We start from the raw sequence: 16,887 nt of genomic DNA, 5'->3' as shown, positions 1-16,887 counted from the left end.
AGAAACAATAATTACAAGATCAAATAAAACTTGAAACAAAATTATTTAAAGAGGCAAAGAGAAAAAATCTGTGTATAAACTTGCCACAAATTCGCGTCAATATCAAAACATACAACTCATTTATTGCCATACTTTTCTCTCTACACAGTTACCTATTAATTATACAACATTAATTATGCTTGTCGTTGGTATTTCAATGACATCTTGAGCAGAAGGATACACCTCAACCTCAACATCCCCATCTCCCAAATTGACTAATTGTCCAAAATATACTCCGTGGTTGAACAAAAACTGCACATACATTCCAACTTTGAACTCTGCTGATGTGGGGCCCTGGCGGTGGAATTTACAGAATGCTTCTCCAGAATCAAAATCATACTGAACTCCATCAACCAACCCACAACTTCCATGAAATGCTCGAGTGCATTTCTTATAACTGCATTGGAAACATGCTCCCATCTCACTCTGACGACAAACACCACAGCGTAGTTTCTTCTGGTTCTTGGTAATATCGTCTAGCCCGTGTACTGTGTTGGTTTTGAAGTCGCACTTAAGTTGATGAGGGAACATACTAGCACATATCTTGTGCACTCGACGGGGCCTCTCAGGTGTTGTGCCATACGTATCAGCTTGTAGCAACTCGAATAAAGCGGAATGGGAGTATTTTGTTTGTTGGAGTGTGTTGGGACAAAGAGCACATTCACGAGGGATGTCTGGTTGTTTGTGTGGTCTCTTGGTGGACACACTCTCATGTGTATTTGTAATGTGGACATTGTCTTGTTTTCTCTTGCGACACTTGCGTTGGATCTTCTCTACCTTGACCACTTCTATCGAACCATCAGAGTCAGCTTCAAGTCCGCCATCCCGACCATCTTCCTCTTTCACTGCCTCGTACTTCGTACCGTAATACTTTTCCCATAAATGCTTGATATTTATCCCAACAGAATCACTAATGCACTCACACTTTTTTGTGCGTTTCCCAAACTCAAACCAGTCGTCCAACGCAAAGTTCACCGACTCTGCCAAGTTGTAGTCGTAGTTGAACCCCGCATGGTATCCGTATGGGTATGTGATAATAAACTCACCCTCTCGGTGTATCGTGTGGTTCACTCTAATGCCGTGTTTTTCAAGGTACGCGGGCGACACCATAAATGTCTTGTGTCGGAGGAACTCACTGCACTGTTTGAACTCATCGCGGAATAAATCAACCATCAATGCGTAGAACTCTTCGTGCTGGCTCTGTGGTATCAGGTACCATTGTTTTGGTGCTCCAAAGTGCAAGTAATTTATCAGATACAAGTCCTGGTCTTCCAAATGCCATGCAAACGATGCCTTCCACAACCCCGCGTACAAATATGCCTGGTTCACCCCTGGTAGTTTCTCCTCCATTAGATCGAGCAAGTTCGGTAGGTGTGCCACATTCCACGCCGTTATCGACTTGTCAAACACAGAACCCATGGTGTCTGCTCCGTACATTGGCTCGGAGTACGAGAGCGACCTCCAATAGTTGGTCTCGAGCTCTTTGCACCGATCGTCGGTATACTGACTAGTGTTAATGTTGTAGAATGGAATATCTTTTGAGTGGGTCTCTGTTTCTGATTTACCTCTCTGTTTCCGTCGTGGTGGCTTGCGTGTCTTGGCCATCTCCTTCCATTGGAATATCGAATACTTTTTATATCGCTCGATGTTCTGCAGTTGGTATATCCCTGGTGCATTTGTGTTGATGCTCTGCACTATGGGGTTCTGGATAGACACTTGTTCTAGATTACTCTCGGTGTAGCATTTCTGCACTCGCAGAACCCATTGAGTAGGTGGAATCACCTTTACTATGCCCGACTGCATTCCGTATTTGTTGATTGCCTTGTTGAAGTTGTAAAAGTCTCGGAATTCGTGCATTGTAGGTTGGAACACTGGAACGCCATTGTCGTAGTAGCTGGGCTCTATATGTAGAGTTGTCTTGTGGGGATACACTGATTGCATTGTGAATGTGTTGTTTTGACAAGTAAGGTGGACTGTTTGGTTGCAATGGCGTATAACAAGGGTTCCAGAAAAGTTTATAAGGGTCACAAGTTTGTCAGCCGAGTGCAAACCACGAAGAAAGCTAAAAACCGGGACTCGGAAAAAAAAAGACACCAATTTTTAGACCGGGTAAACTTGCAGTTGCTAGGAAATTATACCAGGGCTAGTTTAGTCAATTGATGATTGATGGCAATATTGACAACTCTGTTAGTAAATGAAATATGTATAGCTATGAGAGGATTAAAAGTATCTACTGTAGTTTGTTGAGCCATCATCATCCACGGTACTATATCACGCGTTGATTTTATTTCTGTGAGACTGGAAAATTTGACATGCTCTGTCATTTCTCATCCTTACATTACCCACACACATCCATGCCAACACAAAGAACTTCCCGACCAGCTACCCACGAACAGATCTCCAAGTCCAGAGTGGTGAATGCGTCGATCTTGACATTTTTGACCGTGCTCATTTTCCTCATATTGTTGTATCATTTCATATGGGCTGTGCAGGTGATGATGTACCAACCATATGGTAATCTTCTCAATAACATAGTCTACGGACCAGGGACTTTGATTGCCAATGCAGGACTAAGCTCGAAATTGATTAAATACATTAACACAAAGTTGGTCGAAGATAAAATAGAGGCAGACTACAAGAAGTATATATAAGCAAGGGTAAATGATATTAGATGTTTCCAGTTTGTTTTTATAAAGTTTCTTCACTATTTGTATGAGCACTAACAAAAGTTAGAATCCAATTCAAATTTGTCAATAAAAATTTACAACTTGAAGTCCATTCCGAGTTTGATGTGACTCTGATGCTTTTACCACCTATTGTATCATTTTTTATTTTATAAGGTAATTCGATTTCTTGATCAATAGATAATACTTTGGCTTCTATAAGTGAAACAATATCTAAAAGTGCTATCATAGCCACATCTAATTTATTAAAATTGAATAGTTTCCCTAATGAGAACTCATCGGATGAATACAAATTTAATATAGTTTTTGATTTGGTAGTTCCATCTACTGCATCCTTGGCACTGAATTTTATTATCTGAGATTGAGATCCCATAGGTACTAATTTATAATTTTTCAAATCTAATTTCAATCGCTTTATAAGGAATACCAATAATAATACTATTTGACCTAATGCGGCATTGATTTCTGGCCATATTATTTTGTGACCCAATCTAAAGCCATTTATTGTAGCAAATTTATCTTGACTATCACATGAGATATGGAATATTCGAGTGTATATATTAAGATTCCGTAATTTATCAATATGATCTAATTGAACATCATAAGCTGCTTTAGATTGTTCCAATTTCTTGTTTTTCTCATTCAATTCCAATTGTAATTTGTTCTTCAATTTTAAAATCGAATTTAACCCATTTTCCCTAAGATTATTAAGTTCTTGTTCATAATTAGAAAGTTGGGTTTCCAATTCTGTCTTAGTTTGTTCTAATTTTTTCAACTCTTTCAAATTCTCTTTTTCCTGAACACTCAACTTTTGGAATTCTTGAATTGATTGATATAATTTTTGATCCAAATCTTGATGTAACAAATCAGGATTCACTATTTCGTTATTTTCATCATCTTCATTATATAAATTCAATTGACTATCTTTATCTTTTAATTTCCTTAAAAATGATAAATAAGTTTCTTTTTCCTTTTGACTCTGATCAAATTTCAATTGATAGTTTTCAATTAATAATTTGGCACAATCTTCTGATAATGGATGATCAATTTCTTGATTATTGGATAATATTGCAAATATTTTATTTAATGTTTTTATTCGAGTAGACATTCGAAAATCATTTCTCTCATCAGTGGATCGATCTTCAGTGTCATCTCCATCGTGACTGTTCTTTATATTTTCTTTAAATTCATCTGATTCATTGAGTACTAAATAGGAATTGGAGTCAGAAGTGAAACCAGAGTCATGTAGTTTTTGTTGTTGATTATTCTGTTCTTCATCTTCATATTCATCATCTTCATCATCCTCACTTTCAAAATAGTTTCGGTGGTTTATGGGTTCTTGATTGGTGATTCCTTGATACATTTCGAGTCGATCTTGTGGGATATAGTCTTGTGGATCCAAATCTTTCAAGATTTGTGAATTTGCCTTTCTAAATAGTTTATGTTTCTTTTGACTAACAAGTAATTTTAATTGTGATTCATTTAGATTCAATAAACTTTGATCTAAATTTAATGGAGTATCACACTTTTGGCATTCAAAAACTTGATTATTTGACATGTATTAATTTGTGATACTATGTGTTGACAGATTGAGGGGAACTGTTAATTGTTTCTTTCTTTCTTTATTACTTTTGTAAATAATGTGGTCATAAGATACGAAAATATTTTTTTTAATATGTGCGCACCTAAATACTCCAAAGATTACTCCACATTAGTTTCTGAAACTCGTTGACAACAAGTCAAGTATCGATTCTACCACTATTAAACCAACAATCCAAGTTATATACTTTATTGTATATTAATTTAAAGAGAAATGTATACCATTATCTTACATACAGTTTAATTTTATCCTGCAAATAATCCCAAACTTTCTTCCCATTCTCATCATCTTTCAAGTCTGGTCGAATCAATCCCAATTTCCCAAACGATATAACGTGGTCGCCTTTATTTTTAGTTGTAATTTCTGGAGATAGTCCCGCAAAAAGTAAAGTATAGACACCCATTTTCTGGTCATGGAAAAACAAATTATATGCCAATTTTGTCAACCCTGTGACGTGTCGTTGAATTCCTGTTTTTAAATATCCTGGACATAATGAAAGACTAATTGCGTTTGCACCTGGGTGATGAATATTCCATTGTCTTGCCTGTATCAAATTAATTGCTTTACTTTGATCGTACTTTGTCTTCAACTCTACATCTATAGATTTGAACTCTGGGTCTCGCAAATACATTCCTCCAATTGGTGAAAACATATGAGCAGTAGAACTAACCCAAACAATTCTTGATAAGTTTGGTGGATTCTTTTCTGCAGTCTTTATGAATAATGGATCAAGTAGTGTTTGCAATAACTGAGGACCAATGCAATTCACTCCTAACTCCATTTGATAATCCTGTTTAGTTTTCTGATCCAGTGGAGATTCCATAACACCAGCATTATGATAAATGATGTCCAATCGTTGTTCACGTTGCAAAAACTCTTTGACGGCTGGCTCAATTGAGTTTAAATCACTTAAATCAATTTGAATAAATTGCAATCTATCTCCAACATCTTTCAGGTGTTTCTCAGCCACTTCTAATTTGATCTTTTCTATAGCCTCAATAGACTTTTGTCTATTCCTAGCCCATATATAAATTCGTGCTTCAGTATTACCAGCTAATACTTTAGCTGTTTCATAACCAATTCCACTATTACCTCCAGTAATCACAACCACCTTGTCTTTCAAAGTATTTGAAGAAATATCTTTTTCAGTAAATTGAGGGTTACTTGGCCATAATCCATACAATACTTGATACCATTCTTGAAATGATAATTTGGGAAATATCGAAGACATTCTGATATTGGGTTTACTGTATATAAGTATTCGGTGAAGATTAAAAATATTATCAAATTACTACTTCAAGAGGAAATTCGTCTGGATTTTATATGAAAAGTCTTGAGCGATAACCTGCAACAAAATGTGTTAATGAGTATAATTTGAACTTCGCTTGATATAGAAAATACATACAATTTAATTTAGAGGATTCTACTCTTTATATAGTAGGAAATCCCTTCTACAGTGGACGAACTGATAAGTCCACATACTTCCTAACAAGGAAATAGATTAGTGTATTATTCTCCTCAGTAACATTATCTACCATTATGCAATGCGGGCTGTTCATAATTAGCCATGTTACATACCCTAATTCGAACAGTATTTGTATTTCATATGAAATTCTCCTGTCAAAAGCGATGACAGCCTTCCCTTACTATCTTGAGTAAATCATACCAGTTTGAGAACAATCTCGCAATGCTATAACCTGTATATTACATATCATAGTTCTCTATTTTAGAGATATTCATCCAAGCTTACACAAACCTACTTTGACCTTCGTGCATCTTAGTCCAAAACTGAACAAATAGCCCTAAATTATAAAAGAATCAATAGTTTATTTAGTGAGTGTTGTCTGCCCAGGGTAAAAAAAAGTAATTAGTAACTGATATTGTCCAAAAAAACTGACAGCCTATCTTTGTTTTATTGCTTAGTGCTTGAAATAAGGGGGATTTAGTATGTTTATTGTTTGACTAGGTGTGTCTCCCATTCCTCTAGTTTTCAAATTTAGGCCTCTGGTACACTACTAATATTTTCTTTCCCTTCAATATCTCTGTTGCGCGAGAGATGGGCTTCTTTAAGAAAAAAAAAATGTATGAAAAAAAAAAATTTTATATGTTTTTTCAGTTCTTCTTTTTCTATTCTTCTTTAATTTAACCAACTATGGTATAATCAATAGTATGTTATTTCAACAACTCATCCTGTTTATGACATCGATTTGAAGAAATATTTATTCTTAAGTGATGATAAAAGTGTGTCTTTAAGGTTTAAACACCTAATGTTAGCACAATGATTTCTCAATAGACTACAACGGTATCTGATTTATATATAAATATATTTATAAAGAATTGAATCAATTTCATAATCAACAAAAAAAACACTAAATAAGTTTACTAACATTTGAAACCAGTAACAACGAAATTTTTAATGGGTAAAAAAAACAACAAATTTTTAAATAAAATATATAGTCAACCATTACCAATAACGTTAACTTCTAGCAAGTATAATGTTTCACTACCCAATTTGTATCCCCATAATCCAATTTCATGGATTTGGTATATAATAAGGTATTGTCAAATAAATATAGTTTATCAAGTGCCCGAATTACACAATCCACCTCTCTCTGTGATTTATGAGAATCAAATTTTTAAAGTCATTGATCGTGAATCCATGTTAAAATTATGGAGACAAGGTTTCTTTGGGAAAGGAATACTATCCAGATCTGAGCCAACATGGGAAAAACGTACCATCACAAGGTTGAATTTAGATAATTCCAACAATGGTAAAGATTTGGCGATGGAGGATATCACCAAAAAGAGACGTGAAGAACGAAAGTTTTTCAAGTTGGAACGTGCTAGATTTCAAGAATTGGAATTGAAGAAGAGACAAGGTATAATTACTGATGAGGAAGTGGAAGAAATGAACAAGTTGGAGATTCAATTGACTGAATTACGGAAGATTCAAGTTCGATTTGATAAACAGGAAAATGGTGAAGTAAAGGAGATCCATATTAGAGATGAAGATGAGGACATTATCACTGAAAATGGAGAATTGTTGCCCTTGGAGTTTTTACAATTGCAAGAAGTTGAAACTTTCTTTTTGAAGTTTGCCTTGCAGAGAATTGATATCGTTAATGTTGATTCACTTTTAGATTTATTTTATAAATGTTGTTCACATCATAGTTTTTCACCCATTCCTACTTCCAACAATCAATTCATCATTGAATACATTGCGTATCATTACTTCCGAACTAATGGTTGGTGTGTTCGTTCAGGTATCAAATTTGGTACAGATTTCTTACTATACAAGCGTGGTCCTCCTTTCACACATGCAGAATTTTGTGTATTGGTCATGACAAAGGATTCTAAATACGATTGGTTTCAAATTGCTGCTAAAGCCAGAGTCATAGGAAGTGTGAAGAAAGCATTTGTTCTATGTTATATAGAATATCCAACTCAAGAAGAATTTGATCAGATCTTGCAAAAGCAGAATGAAGAAGATATTGACCATGGTTTATTGTTGAAAGAGTTACTTAGTAAATACAAAATTTCTGAAGTGATCTATAAACGTTGGAATCCTAGCCGGACTAGAGATTGAACAGGAGAATTAAAAGAAAAAACATACAAAATGTTAATAAATGTTAATATATAAATAGAAATACGTGTCTATATATTATTACTATGTTGTTGTAGTTGATGACACTTTTTGAAATTGTCTACTAATACACGACTATACTCATCGCATTGCTCTATTGTATATTATTTTTTTTTTCTTCTGGCAGTGGTAGTAAGCAGAAGAGAAAAAAATGGACGATCTATAAATACGGCCAAAATTTTCTCACTTTTAATTTTTTTTTTATATTGGAAAAAATTTTTTTGAGTTCTTAAAATTGTTTACGTGTACAAAAGGCCAAAACATAATTAGTTTGAACACGACAAATTTTTTTTTAACAGGGCTTATTTTCTTCTTCTTTTTTTATGTATGGCATGTTCGTGTCTTTTTGGATAAAATCATAAAAACAAGAATGTCAAATTTACAGGATTTAATAAACCATGATGATGATGAATACCTACCATCCCCATCTCCACCACAACAACCAGAACCACAACATGCAAGCTCACTGGAATTGAAAACTTCTACTACAGAAGATTTACCTGATTCAGTAACTCAAGAACATATATTGACAAGTTTTGAAAAAATAAAAACCCATTTCCCGGCTGCAAGAATTAAGAAAATTATGCAAAGTGATGAAGAAATAGGTAAAGTTGCTCAAGCTACACCAGTTATAGTTGGAAGAGCATTAGAAATATTTATGGCTAATTTGGTTGAAGTGTCATTATTAGAAGCTAAAAAACAAGGCGTCAAAAGAATTACTGCTTCACATGTTAAATCGGCAATTGAAAACACTGAACAATTTGATTTCTTAGTGGAAGCGGTTGAAAAGTATCCATCTTTGAGAAATTGATTGTTTTTAAAACTGTATGCTATTTATGGTTTGACATTGCACATCATGCAATGATGATATGAATTATTATTATTATTATCGGGCGACAAGTCGTTTGTTTCATTTATAGAATTTTTGTTTTTACTGTTTGTACTGTTTTGTTTTGTTTTGTTTTGCTTTGGTTACTTTTTTTTCTTATTTGTTCAGTTCAATTCTTTTAGCATATAATTTTACTTAAAAGTTGTGGAAGGAAAAAGTACAGATGTAAATTAGAAGGTGTATATTATTAACTAATTTGATTGATTACCAATGAGTAATTAAAAAAAGGATAACTGTAGGGTATTTCTCCTTTTTTTTTTGTAATAAAGGGTTGTTAGTTGATCTAATGTCAATTCTTTTTTCATTTCATTTTCGTTCAATTGTTGTCGTAAAATTATAAACTTCTTGTTACTGATTACACGATAGTAACCTAATCAATAATTCTCGTTAAAAAAAACAGGAACAACGATTAATCGTCAATGAATGTAAATACATCGGCACACACCATTGTTTATTAAAAAAATTAGATCTCTCCGAAAACTAAATCTAGACTCCTTCTATTTCCCCGAGATAAATAAAAGCCAGACGCAATCAATCAACCGAACCCCAGACCATAGCAACCAAATACTATGCAATTTGAAATATAGATTAGAGTTATACTCTCAATTCTGAACATATTACAAATTAGTCAATTATTAGTAACGATTAAAGAAGGGGGGGAGGGGGGTGAAATTTTTTGAAAACGGACCAAATGTAGATCAATATTTCCTACTAGTAACACCAAAATCGAGATTATGTGGGGACGCAGTTAGGGAAAGCAATTAAGGAAAAAATTAGTAAAGGGTTAGAAATTATACTGAAAGTGAACAGCAATGTTGTGAAAGTTTTCTATCATTTAAATAGCAATTGTCCTGCACATAAACATCAGTATGATATCATTTTGAAGGATAATAATTGTTTTATTGTCTAATACACTTTTTAATCAAACAAGGAATATAAATACTTTGGATTGATGACCAGTATTTATTTTTCAATTATACTCTTCTCCCTTTTCTTTTGACAATTCATTTGAATACTTTTTTACTTATTAAGTTTCCATTTCAACAAAAACAACAATGGTTCAAAATAAGTCAAATTTAAGTCTTGCCAATAGAAGACAATCCTCATTCTTTCGTCAATTACCACCAGCAGAGCCTGATGTTTACTACATTGGAGTTGATGTTGGTACTGGTTCAGCCCGTGCTTGTTTAATTGACACAAATGGTATTATTTTGGGATTAGCAGAACGTCCAATCAAACGTCAAGAATTAGAAGCTAATTATATCACTCAAAATTCTACTGAAATTTGGGAAGCCATTTGTTATTGTGTTAGATCTTGTCTTAGAGATTCCGGAGTACAACCAGAAGATGTCTTTGGTATAGGTTTTGATGCCACATGTTCTTTAGTTGCAATTTCGGAACTGACAGATCAACCCGTTTCTGTTGGTCCTAACTTTAAGAATGATAAAGATAATATTATTTTATGGATGGACCACCGTGCTGTCGATGAAACCAATGCAATTAATGCCACTAACGACAAATGTTTGAAATATGTCGGTGGACAAATGTCAATTGAAATGGAATTGCCTAAAATGAAATGGTTGAAACATCACAAGCCTGGTGGAATCAAAGATTGTAAATTCTATGATTTGCCTGATTATTTGGTTCACAAAGCAACTGGTACCGAGACCAGAAGTTACTGTTCTGTGGTTTGTAAACAAGGGTTCGTACCAATTGGTGTTGAAGATAGTGAAACTGGTTGGTCGGAAGAATTCTTACTGTCAATTGATATGCCTGAGTTGGTTGAAGACAACTTTAGAAGATTAGGTGGTATTCCAGGGAAAAATGGTAAATATTTGACTGCTGGTGATCCTGTTGGAAATTTGACACCTGAAGCTGCTGAAGACTTGGGTTTAACCACAGAGTGTGTTGTCGGTTCTCCTGTCATTGATGCTTATGCCGGATGGGTTGGTACAGTTGCCGCTAAAGCCGATGTTCCTGCATTACAAGATGAAGATGCTCATTCTGATGGATCAATTGGAACCGCTTGTGGAAGATTGGCTGCTGTTGCCGGGACTTCCACTTGTCATCTTGCCATGACTAAAGAACCTTGTTTTGTTCAAGGTGTTTGGGGTCCATATAAAAATGTGATGGCTGAAGGATATTGGTTGGCAGAAGGTGGTCAATCGATTACCGGTCAATTGCTTGCACATGTGTTGGCTACACATCCAGCTAACCATGCATTGATTAGAAATGCAGAGCAATCCAATATTTCCAAATTCGAGTATTTGAATTCATTATTGGAAGATTTGGTCAAGGACAACAATGAAAGATCTCCTGTGTCTTTAGCCAGACACATGTTTTTCTATGGAGATTTCCATGGTAACAGATCTCCAATTGCTGATCCAAGAATGAGAGGAAGTATTATTGGACAATCAATGGATAACTCATTACATGATTTGGCAATTCAATATTTCGGTGCTTGTGAATTTATTGCCCAACAGACCAGACAAATTATTGAAGAAATGGAAAAATCAGGCCATAAGATTTCATGTATCTTCATGAGTGGTGGACAAAGTAGAAATGGTTTGTTGATGAGATTATTAGCTGACTGTACCGGTTTACCAGTTATTATTCCAAGATACATTGATGCAGCAGTTGTTTTCGGTGCTTCATTATTGGGAGCTGTTGCCGCTGAAGAAGCAGTCGCTGAGCATTGCAGAGATAAAGCAAAATCAAGAAGATCGTCACTTTTTGGTAAAGGTTCTCACACCAACTTGAAAGATAGAGGTTCGACTTCTCCATACACTGCACCATCTGCTACCTCAACCACTAATTTGAGTATGTTAGCTTATGCTGAATCTCATCAAGGACAAGCCCAATTGACTCCAATGAACGAAGAAACTGATTACTTTAACCAGGCAGCTCATCAAAAAAGTGGAGCAGGTGAACACCATAACAATGCTATTAAGAGTGATGATGAGTCTGATGACGACGCCACATTATCATTCGGTTCTAAACAACAAACCCAAAAAGGACTTTCTCAAAAGTTGGCAAGCTTGAATTTGAAACCATTAACTTCTTCCACCAAATCCAATGCTCCTGGTGCTGCATTGTGGAAAGTCATGAAGAAAATGACTGGTCCTGGTAAAGTTATCAATCCTCATCCCGATGACAATCCTGAACGTAGATTATTGAATGTCAAATATAAGGTTTTCTTGGAACAATGTTATAGTCAAAGAAAATTTAGAGATATGGTTGATAAAATTGAATTAGAAAATGCAGAGCTTGCCAAAAAACATTAGGTCTGATTAAATTAAAAATGATGTGTACGACAGTAGTTAAAAAATATATATTTAGATGATTTTGAGATACAGTTTGGAGAATATTTTTTTTTCTTATATGCACAGAAAACTAGATCAAATTCGAAATTGTGGAGATTAACTAACTGACCAAGTTTTCACGCAACCAACAAACAACAATACTATAATGTCAGTGTTGAATCGTAATACTTTTTCGTATTGATGCAAGTGCAAGTATATTGATTATGAACAAAGACAATGTAATCCAAATTACGACTCTTCAATATCCATTTCCAGAAATAATTAAATGCATCAGTAGTACAAAACGGTAATAGGCTACATTGATTAGGCCAATCAATCACCAAATATTTGTGGCAACTCCCCTCATCATTGTGGCTACATCTATTTTGATATCACGTCATATTTTGTATAGTAATACATCCACAGAATAATTTATTGGGGGGAATACAAAAACTGCAACATGCCTAAAATCCAAACTACCTTTGCCAGTCTCGTACAGTTTTCTGAACATCGAGTATATTAAGCATAATAGAAGTAAATGGGACTTAATACACCGTTGCAATATCTTTTCAGTTCTTATTCTCTTGAATTTGGTCACTAGACTTTACAAAAAAAAACAAGATTTTTTAATAGAAAAGATTTTCTGGAATATCAGTAAAGAAAAAAAAAAGAAACAAAATAATAATAGTGTGCATAATCTTACATGGATCTCTTTCTACGTTCTTTGTAACCATTTCATTAGATTCAAGAATAAAACGGCTGTTGCAAATTCGAAAAATCCTTTTTATTGTTCAACTCTTAGTGTTATACGGCTTTTTGTAACAATATCATTGAAATCACGAATTTTGAAAATTAACAGATCATGCAAGGGTTGTGTGTGCTCTTGATTTTTGTTTTCCTTTTTTGGGGGAAGCATGAATTTTTAGCCGAGTTGCGTTTAGTTTTTCTTTCTCTTTGAAAGAGATAACAAATCTTTTGAGTGTTAGATTAAACCAATGAAATTCAGGAAAGATGACATCAGGTCACGTGAAAGAAAAGAATTGGCTGCGAAAATAACTGTGTCAACTTATGTGCATTAATTTTAAATTTAACGGCGAGATCAAAAATAAAAAAGGATTTACTAAAAATCGCCACCTCAACAGATAAGGAAACGTCAATAAATTAGAATTGTTAATAGATGTGGTACCCCCCCACATGCCAAGATGTGTTTAGAGAAAGGAAAAAAAAAAGCTTTTAGATTTTGGCATTAGCAGGTCATGAATACTTTCTAAGTTTAATAGAATGTCACTCGTAAAAGGCAATTGTTGTTGAGATGTTGACTGCAACCAAAAAAAAAAAAGGAAAAAAACATCCATAACCCATTGTTGATTCAATTGTAAATGTAGCTGGAAGGCCCCCTTTGCAAGTAACGGCAATACAAAAACATGAACAATGGCCGCTCATCTACACTACAATGTATTAAATAATCCCACATGCTTGCGACAGCTTGTTATTGTTATGGAAGTTACCGAATGAATAATTAAAAAAAATCAATTAATTTAAATCTTTAGCTCGCACGTGACAAGAGGTCATTGTGGATTTTTCCATCTTGAAACTGCAACACCACACTAATTTATAAATTAACCAAGCAATTACTCTTAATTTACACTTTATTAGAATAGTTCATTCAATTTTTTTTCTAAATTTTTTTAATTCACAGTTTATCACAATAGATTTCACTCAATTACTGTTGTATTTTAAGATACTAACAAAAAAGAAATAATATATATCTATAAGAATTATTACTTCAATATAATTTCAATATATAAACCAGATAATATTCTCAAACTTATTTGGTTACATCAAATATAAGGTGACTTTTTTTTTAACTTTCATTTTCTTTTATACATTCGAAGAGTGATCGAATTCTTAGTTGCAAATACTTCAATCTAAGTTAGATACAAACATTACCCAGGCGGTTGATTGAAGGATTTTATTATTATTATTATTATTATTACCATTAGACGGTTGTTTTTCTTTTTAAATTTGCATTAGTTGTTTTCATTTGAAGTATAAATTAAGCTTCAACTGCTTGTCTGCTGTCAATAAATAGATACTTTTTCATTTTCATTTTTATTTGCATTTTACCTTATTTCTTTAGAATATTGATACATAATGACAGGCGTGCTTGAAGTGGTCAAATCCATAACATCGAACGAAGGATTTGTATCTGAAGTTCCTCATTTATATGGAGGGGAAGAACATCATAAAGTCAAATCACATGAATTCGATTCAAACAGTATAAATAATACCAATTACAATAGCAATGTTTTTGTTCCAGCATACGATGAAAGAGAAGTTACTGTAAAAGAATGGTTTCAATATATCTTTGCTAACCCACTAAAAATGATAGCTGATTATCTTATTTCATTGTTTCCAATTCTTAAATGGATTTTGCATTACAATATTAGATGGTTATATGGTGACTTGGTTGCTGGTATTACTGTGGGAGTTGTTTTAGTGCCTCAATCTATGTCATATGCCCAATTAGCTGGGTTAGAAGCTCAATATGGTTTATATTCTTCCTTTGTCGGTGTTTTCATTTATTCATTTTTCGCCACCTCAAAAGATGTTTCCATCGGTCCTGTCGCTGTTATGTCCTTGCAAGTGTCTAAGGTCATTGCTCATGTACAAGATAAGTTTGGTGACAAGTATGCTGCTCCTGAAATTGCCACATTTTTGTCATTGATTTGTGGTGGTATCGCTCTTGGTATTGGTTTGTTACGTTTAGGATTCATTTTAGAATTTATTTCTATCCCAGCGGTCATGGGGTTCATGACTGGTTCTGCATTTAACATTATCACTGGTCAAGTTCCAGGGTTAATGGGTTATAACAGTAAAGTTAACACAAGAGATAGTACATATCTTGTTGTTGTCAACACATTGAAACACTTGCCAGACTCCACTGTTGACGCTGCCTTTGGGTTGATTCCATTATTCATTTTATACTTGTGGAAATTCCTGACTGATTATGCTCAAAAAAGATACCCAAGACACAAGATGTACTTTTTCTATTTCCAACAATTAAGAAACGCTATTGTTATTATTGTTGCTACAGCTATATCTTGGGGTATTGTCCATCCTAAGAAAGTTGCATTCAATGGTCCTTCCTCCAAATTCAAACCACCAATCAAGACTATTGGTGATGTTCCAAGTGGGTTGCGTCACGTTGGTGTTATGTCCATTCCTGATGGTATAATCAGTGCTATGGCCTCTGAAATTCCCGTCTCTACTGTCATTTTGTTGTTAGAACATATTGCTATATCCAAGTCATTCGGTAGAATTAATGATTATAAAGTGGTTCCAGATCAAGAAGTTATTGCTATTGGTGTCAATAACTTAATTGGTACTTTCTTCAACGCTTACCCAGCTACTGGTTCCTTCTCAAGATCTGCATTGAAAGCAAAATGTGGTGTTAGAACTCCATTGGCAGGTATTTTCACTGGTGCTGTCGTTTTGTTGGCTTTGTATGCTTTAACAAAGGCTTTCTACTACATTCCTAAAGCAACTTTATCTGCAGTTATTATTCATGCTGTTTCAGATTTGATTGCAAATTACAAAATCACTTGGTCATTCTGGAAGATGAGTCCAATCGACTGTGGTATCTTTTTAATTGCTGTTATCTTGACTGTTTTCGTTACCATTGAAGCTGGTATTTACTTTGCTATTGCTGCTTCTGTTGTTGTATTGTTGGTGAGAGTTGCTATTCCACATGGTCAATTCTTGGGTAAAATCCAAATTGCCGAAGTTGTTAACCCAATCATTGAACAAACAGGCTCTCATGATGAACACAATGCTTCTGCATCTGATGGTACTAGCTACTCTAGTGATTTGGAAATTCATCAAGTTTTATCTGAAGGTACTAACTACAAGTCAACTGATGAAGCTGGTAAATTGAAAGCTAAAGAAGATATAAAACCAGTTGAAGGTGTGACTACTTCTGCTTTACAGAGAAATAATCCACAAGTGAAATTCCATACACGTTGGGTGCCATTAAATAACGAGAATATCAATGCTGGTATCAAAGTTCAACCTCCACCTCCAGGTGTTTTGGTATTCAAACCTGTTGAAACCTTTACATATCCTAATGCATCTAGACAAGTTGATAAAGTTTCTGATGAAGCAAAAAGATTAACCAGAAGAGGGAAACCGTTTGACTATTCTAAAATTGGGTCAAGACCTTGGAATGATCCAGGCCCATTGAGATGGAACTTGCCATGGTCCAAGAAAGAAAAAGTCGAAGAAAAAGTTGAAGATAACCGTCCTATTTTGCGTATAGTGCATTTCGATTTTTCCACTGTTGCTTCTATTGATGTAACTGCTATACAGGCATTAGTTGATTTAAGAAAAGCTTTAAATGCTTATGCTGATCGTGAAGTTGAATTCCATTTCTCAGGTATTTTAAGTCCTTGGATTAGAAGAGGTTTGTTGAATGCCGGATTTGGTACATATGAAGATGGTTTGCTTTCTACTAATAACTATGTCAATATTGCTGCTGGATACAAAGATTTGGAAGATCACGTTGATGAACCGTATTACGCTGCTACTGGTACAAATACTCCATTTTTCCATTTAGATATACCAAACTACTCATGATTGCATTGATTCATTCATTGTGAGATTTTATTTTCTTTTTATTTTCTTTTATTTATTTAATTATTCATCTTCATCATCATTTTCAGTTCGGTATT

The 16,887-nt window shown here is 34.3% G+C and overlaps 8 protein-coding genes and 1 non-coding gene across 9 annotated transcripts; 6 read left to right on the top strand and 3 right to left on the bottom strand. All coding sequences in view use genetic code 12, as the record gives it.

The window, feature by feature from the left end:
* Positions 1-159: 159 nt before the first annotated feature.
* On the bottom strand, positions 160-1,980 carry CAALFM_C402690WA (uncharacterized protein; the record flags this gene model as incomplete). The annotated part of the gene is made up of 1 exon (XM_715387.2): positions 160-1,980. The coding sequence occupies one exon, from the start codon at positions 1,978-1,980 to the stop codon at positions 160-162; it is 1,821 nt and encodes a 606-aa protein (XP_720480.2).
* Positions 1,981-2,351: 371 nt separating this feature from the next.
* On the top strand, positions 2,352-2,690 carry CAALFM_C402680CA (uncharacterized protein; the record flags this gene model as incomplete). Its single annotated transcript, XM_715388.2, has 1 exon — positions 2,352-2,690. The coding sequence occupies one exon, from the start codon at positions 2,352-2,354 to the stop codon at positions 2,688-2,690; it is 339 nt and encodes a 112-aa protein (XP_720481.2).
* A 37-nt stretch (positions 2,691-2,727) lies between these two features.
* On the bottom strand, positions 2,728-4,281 carry CAALFM_C402670WA (beclin 1; the record flags this gene model as incomplete). Its single annotated transcript, XM_715390.2, has 1 exon — positions 2,728-4,281. The coding sequence occupies one exon, from the start codon at positions 4,279-4,281 to the stop codon at positions 2,728-2,730; it is 1,554 nt and encodes a 517-aa protein (XP_720483.2).
* A 265-nt stretch (positions 4,282-4,546) lies between these two features.
* Positions 4,547-5,554, bottom strand: CAALFM_C402660WA (uncharacterized protein; the record flags this gene model as incomplete). The annotated part of the gene is made up of 1 exon (XM_715391.2): positions 4,547-5,554. The coding sequence occupies one exon, from the start codon at positions 5,552-5,554 to the stop codon at positions 4,547-4,549; it is 1,008 nt and encodes a 335-aa protein (XP_720484.2).
* Positions 5,555-6,548: 994 nt separating this feature from the next.
* CAALFM_C402650CA lies at positions 6,549-6,635 on the top strand. Its single transcript, XR_002086405.1, has one exon. It is a non-coding gene; the product is annotated as an uncharacterized ncRNA (small nucleolar RNA).
* Positions 6,636-6,739: 104 nt separating this feature from the next.
* Positions 6,740-7,909, top strand: SEN2 (tRNA splicing endonuclease subunit; the record flags this gene model as incomplete). The annotated part of the gene is made up of 1 exon (XM_715392.1): positions 6,740-7,909. One exon carries the CDS (start codon positions 6,740-6,742, stop codon positions 7,907-7,909), a length of 1,170 nt encoding a protein of 389 aa, XP_720485.1.
* Positions 7,910-8,336: 427 nt separating this feature from the next.
* On the top strand, positions 8,337-8,777 carry HFL2 (negative cofactor 2 transcription regulator complex subunit; the record flags this gene model as incomplete). Its single annotated transcript, XM_715393.2, has 1 exon — positions 8,337-8,777. One exon carries the CDS (start codon positions 8,337-8,339, stop codon positions 8,775-8,777), a length of 441 nt encoding a protein of 146 aa, XP_720486.2.
* Positions 8,778-9,910: 1,133 nt separating this feature from the next.
* CAALFM_C402620CA (putative phosphotransferase) lies at positions 9,911-12,139 on the top strand (the record flags this gene model as incomplete). Its single annotated transcript, XM_715394.2, has 1 exon — positions 9,911-12,139. The coding sequence occupies one exon, from the start codon at positions 9,911-9,913 to the stop codon at positions 12,137-12,139; it is 2,229 nt and encodes a 742-aa protein (XP_720487.1).
* A 2,172-nt stretch (positions 12,140-14,311) lies between these two features.
* Positions 14,312-16,792, top strand: SUL2 (sulfate permease; the record flags this gene model as incomplete). The annotated part of the gene is made up of 1 exon (XM_715395.2): positions 14,312-16,792. One exon carries the CDS (start codon positions 14,312-14,314, stop codon positions 16,790-16,792), a length of 2,481 nt encoding a protein of 826 aa, XP_720488.2.
* Positions 16,793-16,887: the final 95 nt, after the last annotated feature.

This window comes from Candida albicans, chromosome 4 (genome assembly GCF_000182965.3).
Source record: "Candida albicans SC5314 chromosome 4, complete sequence".
Taxonomy (NCBI): Eukaryota; Fungi; Ascomycota; class Pichiomycetes; order Serinales; family Debaryomycetaceae; genus Candida; species Candida albicans.
The sequence above is the reverse complement of the archived record's forward strand: the minus strand, read 5'-3'. Positions and strand labels throughout refer to the sequence as shown.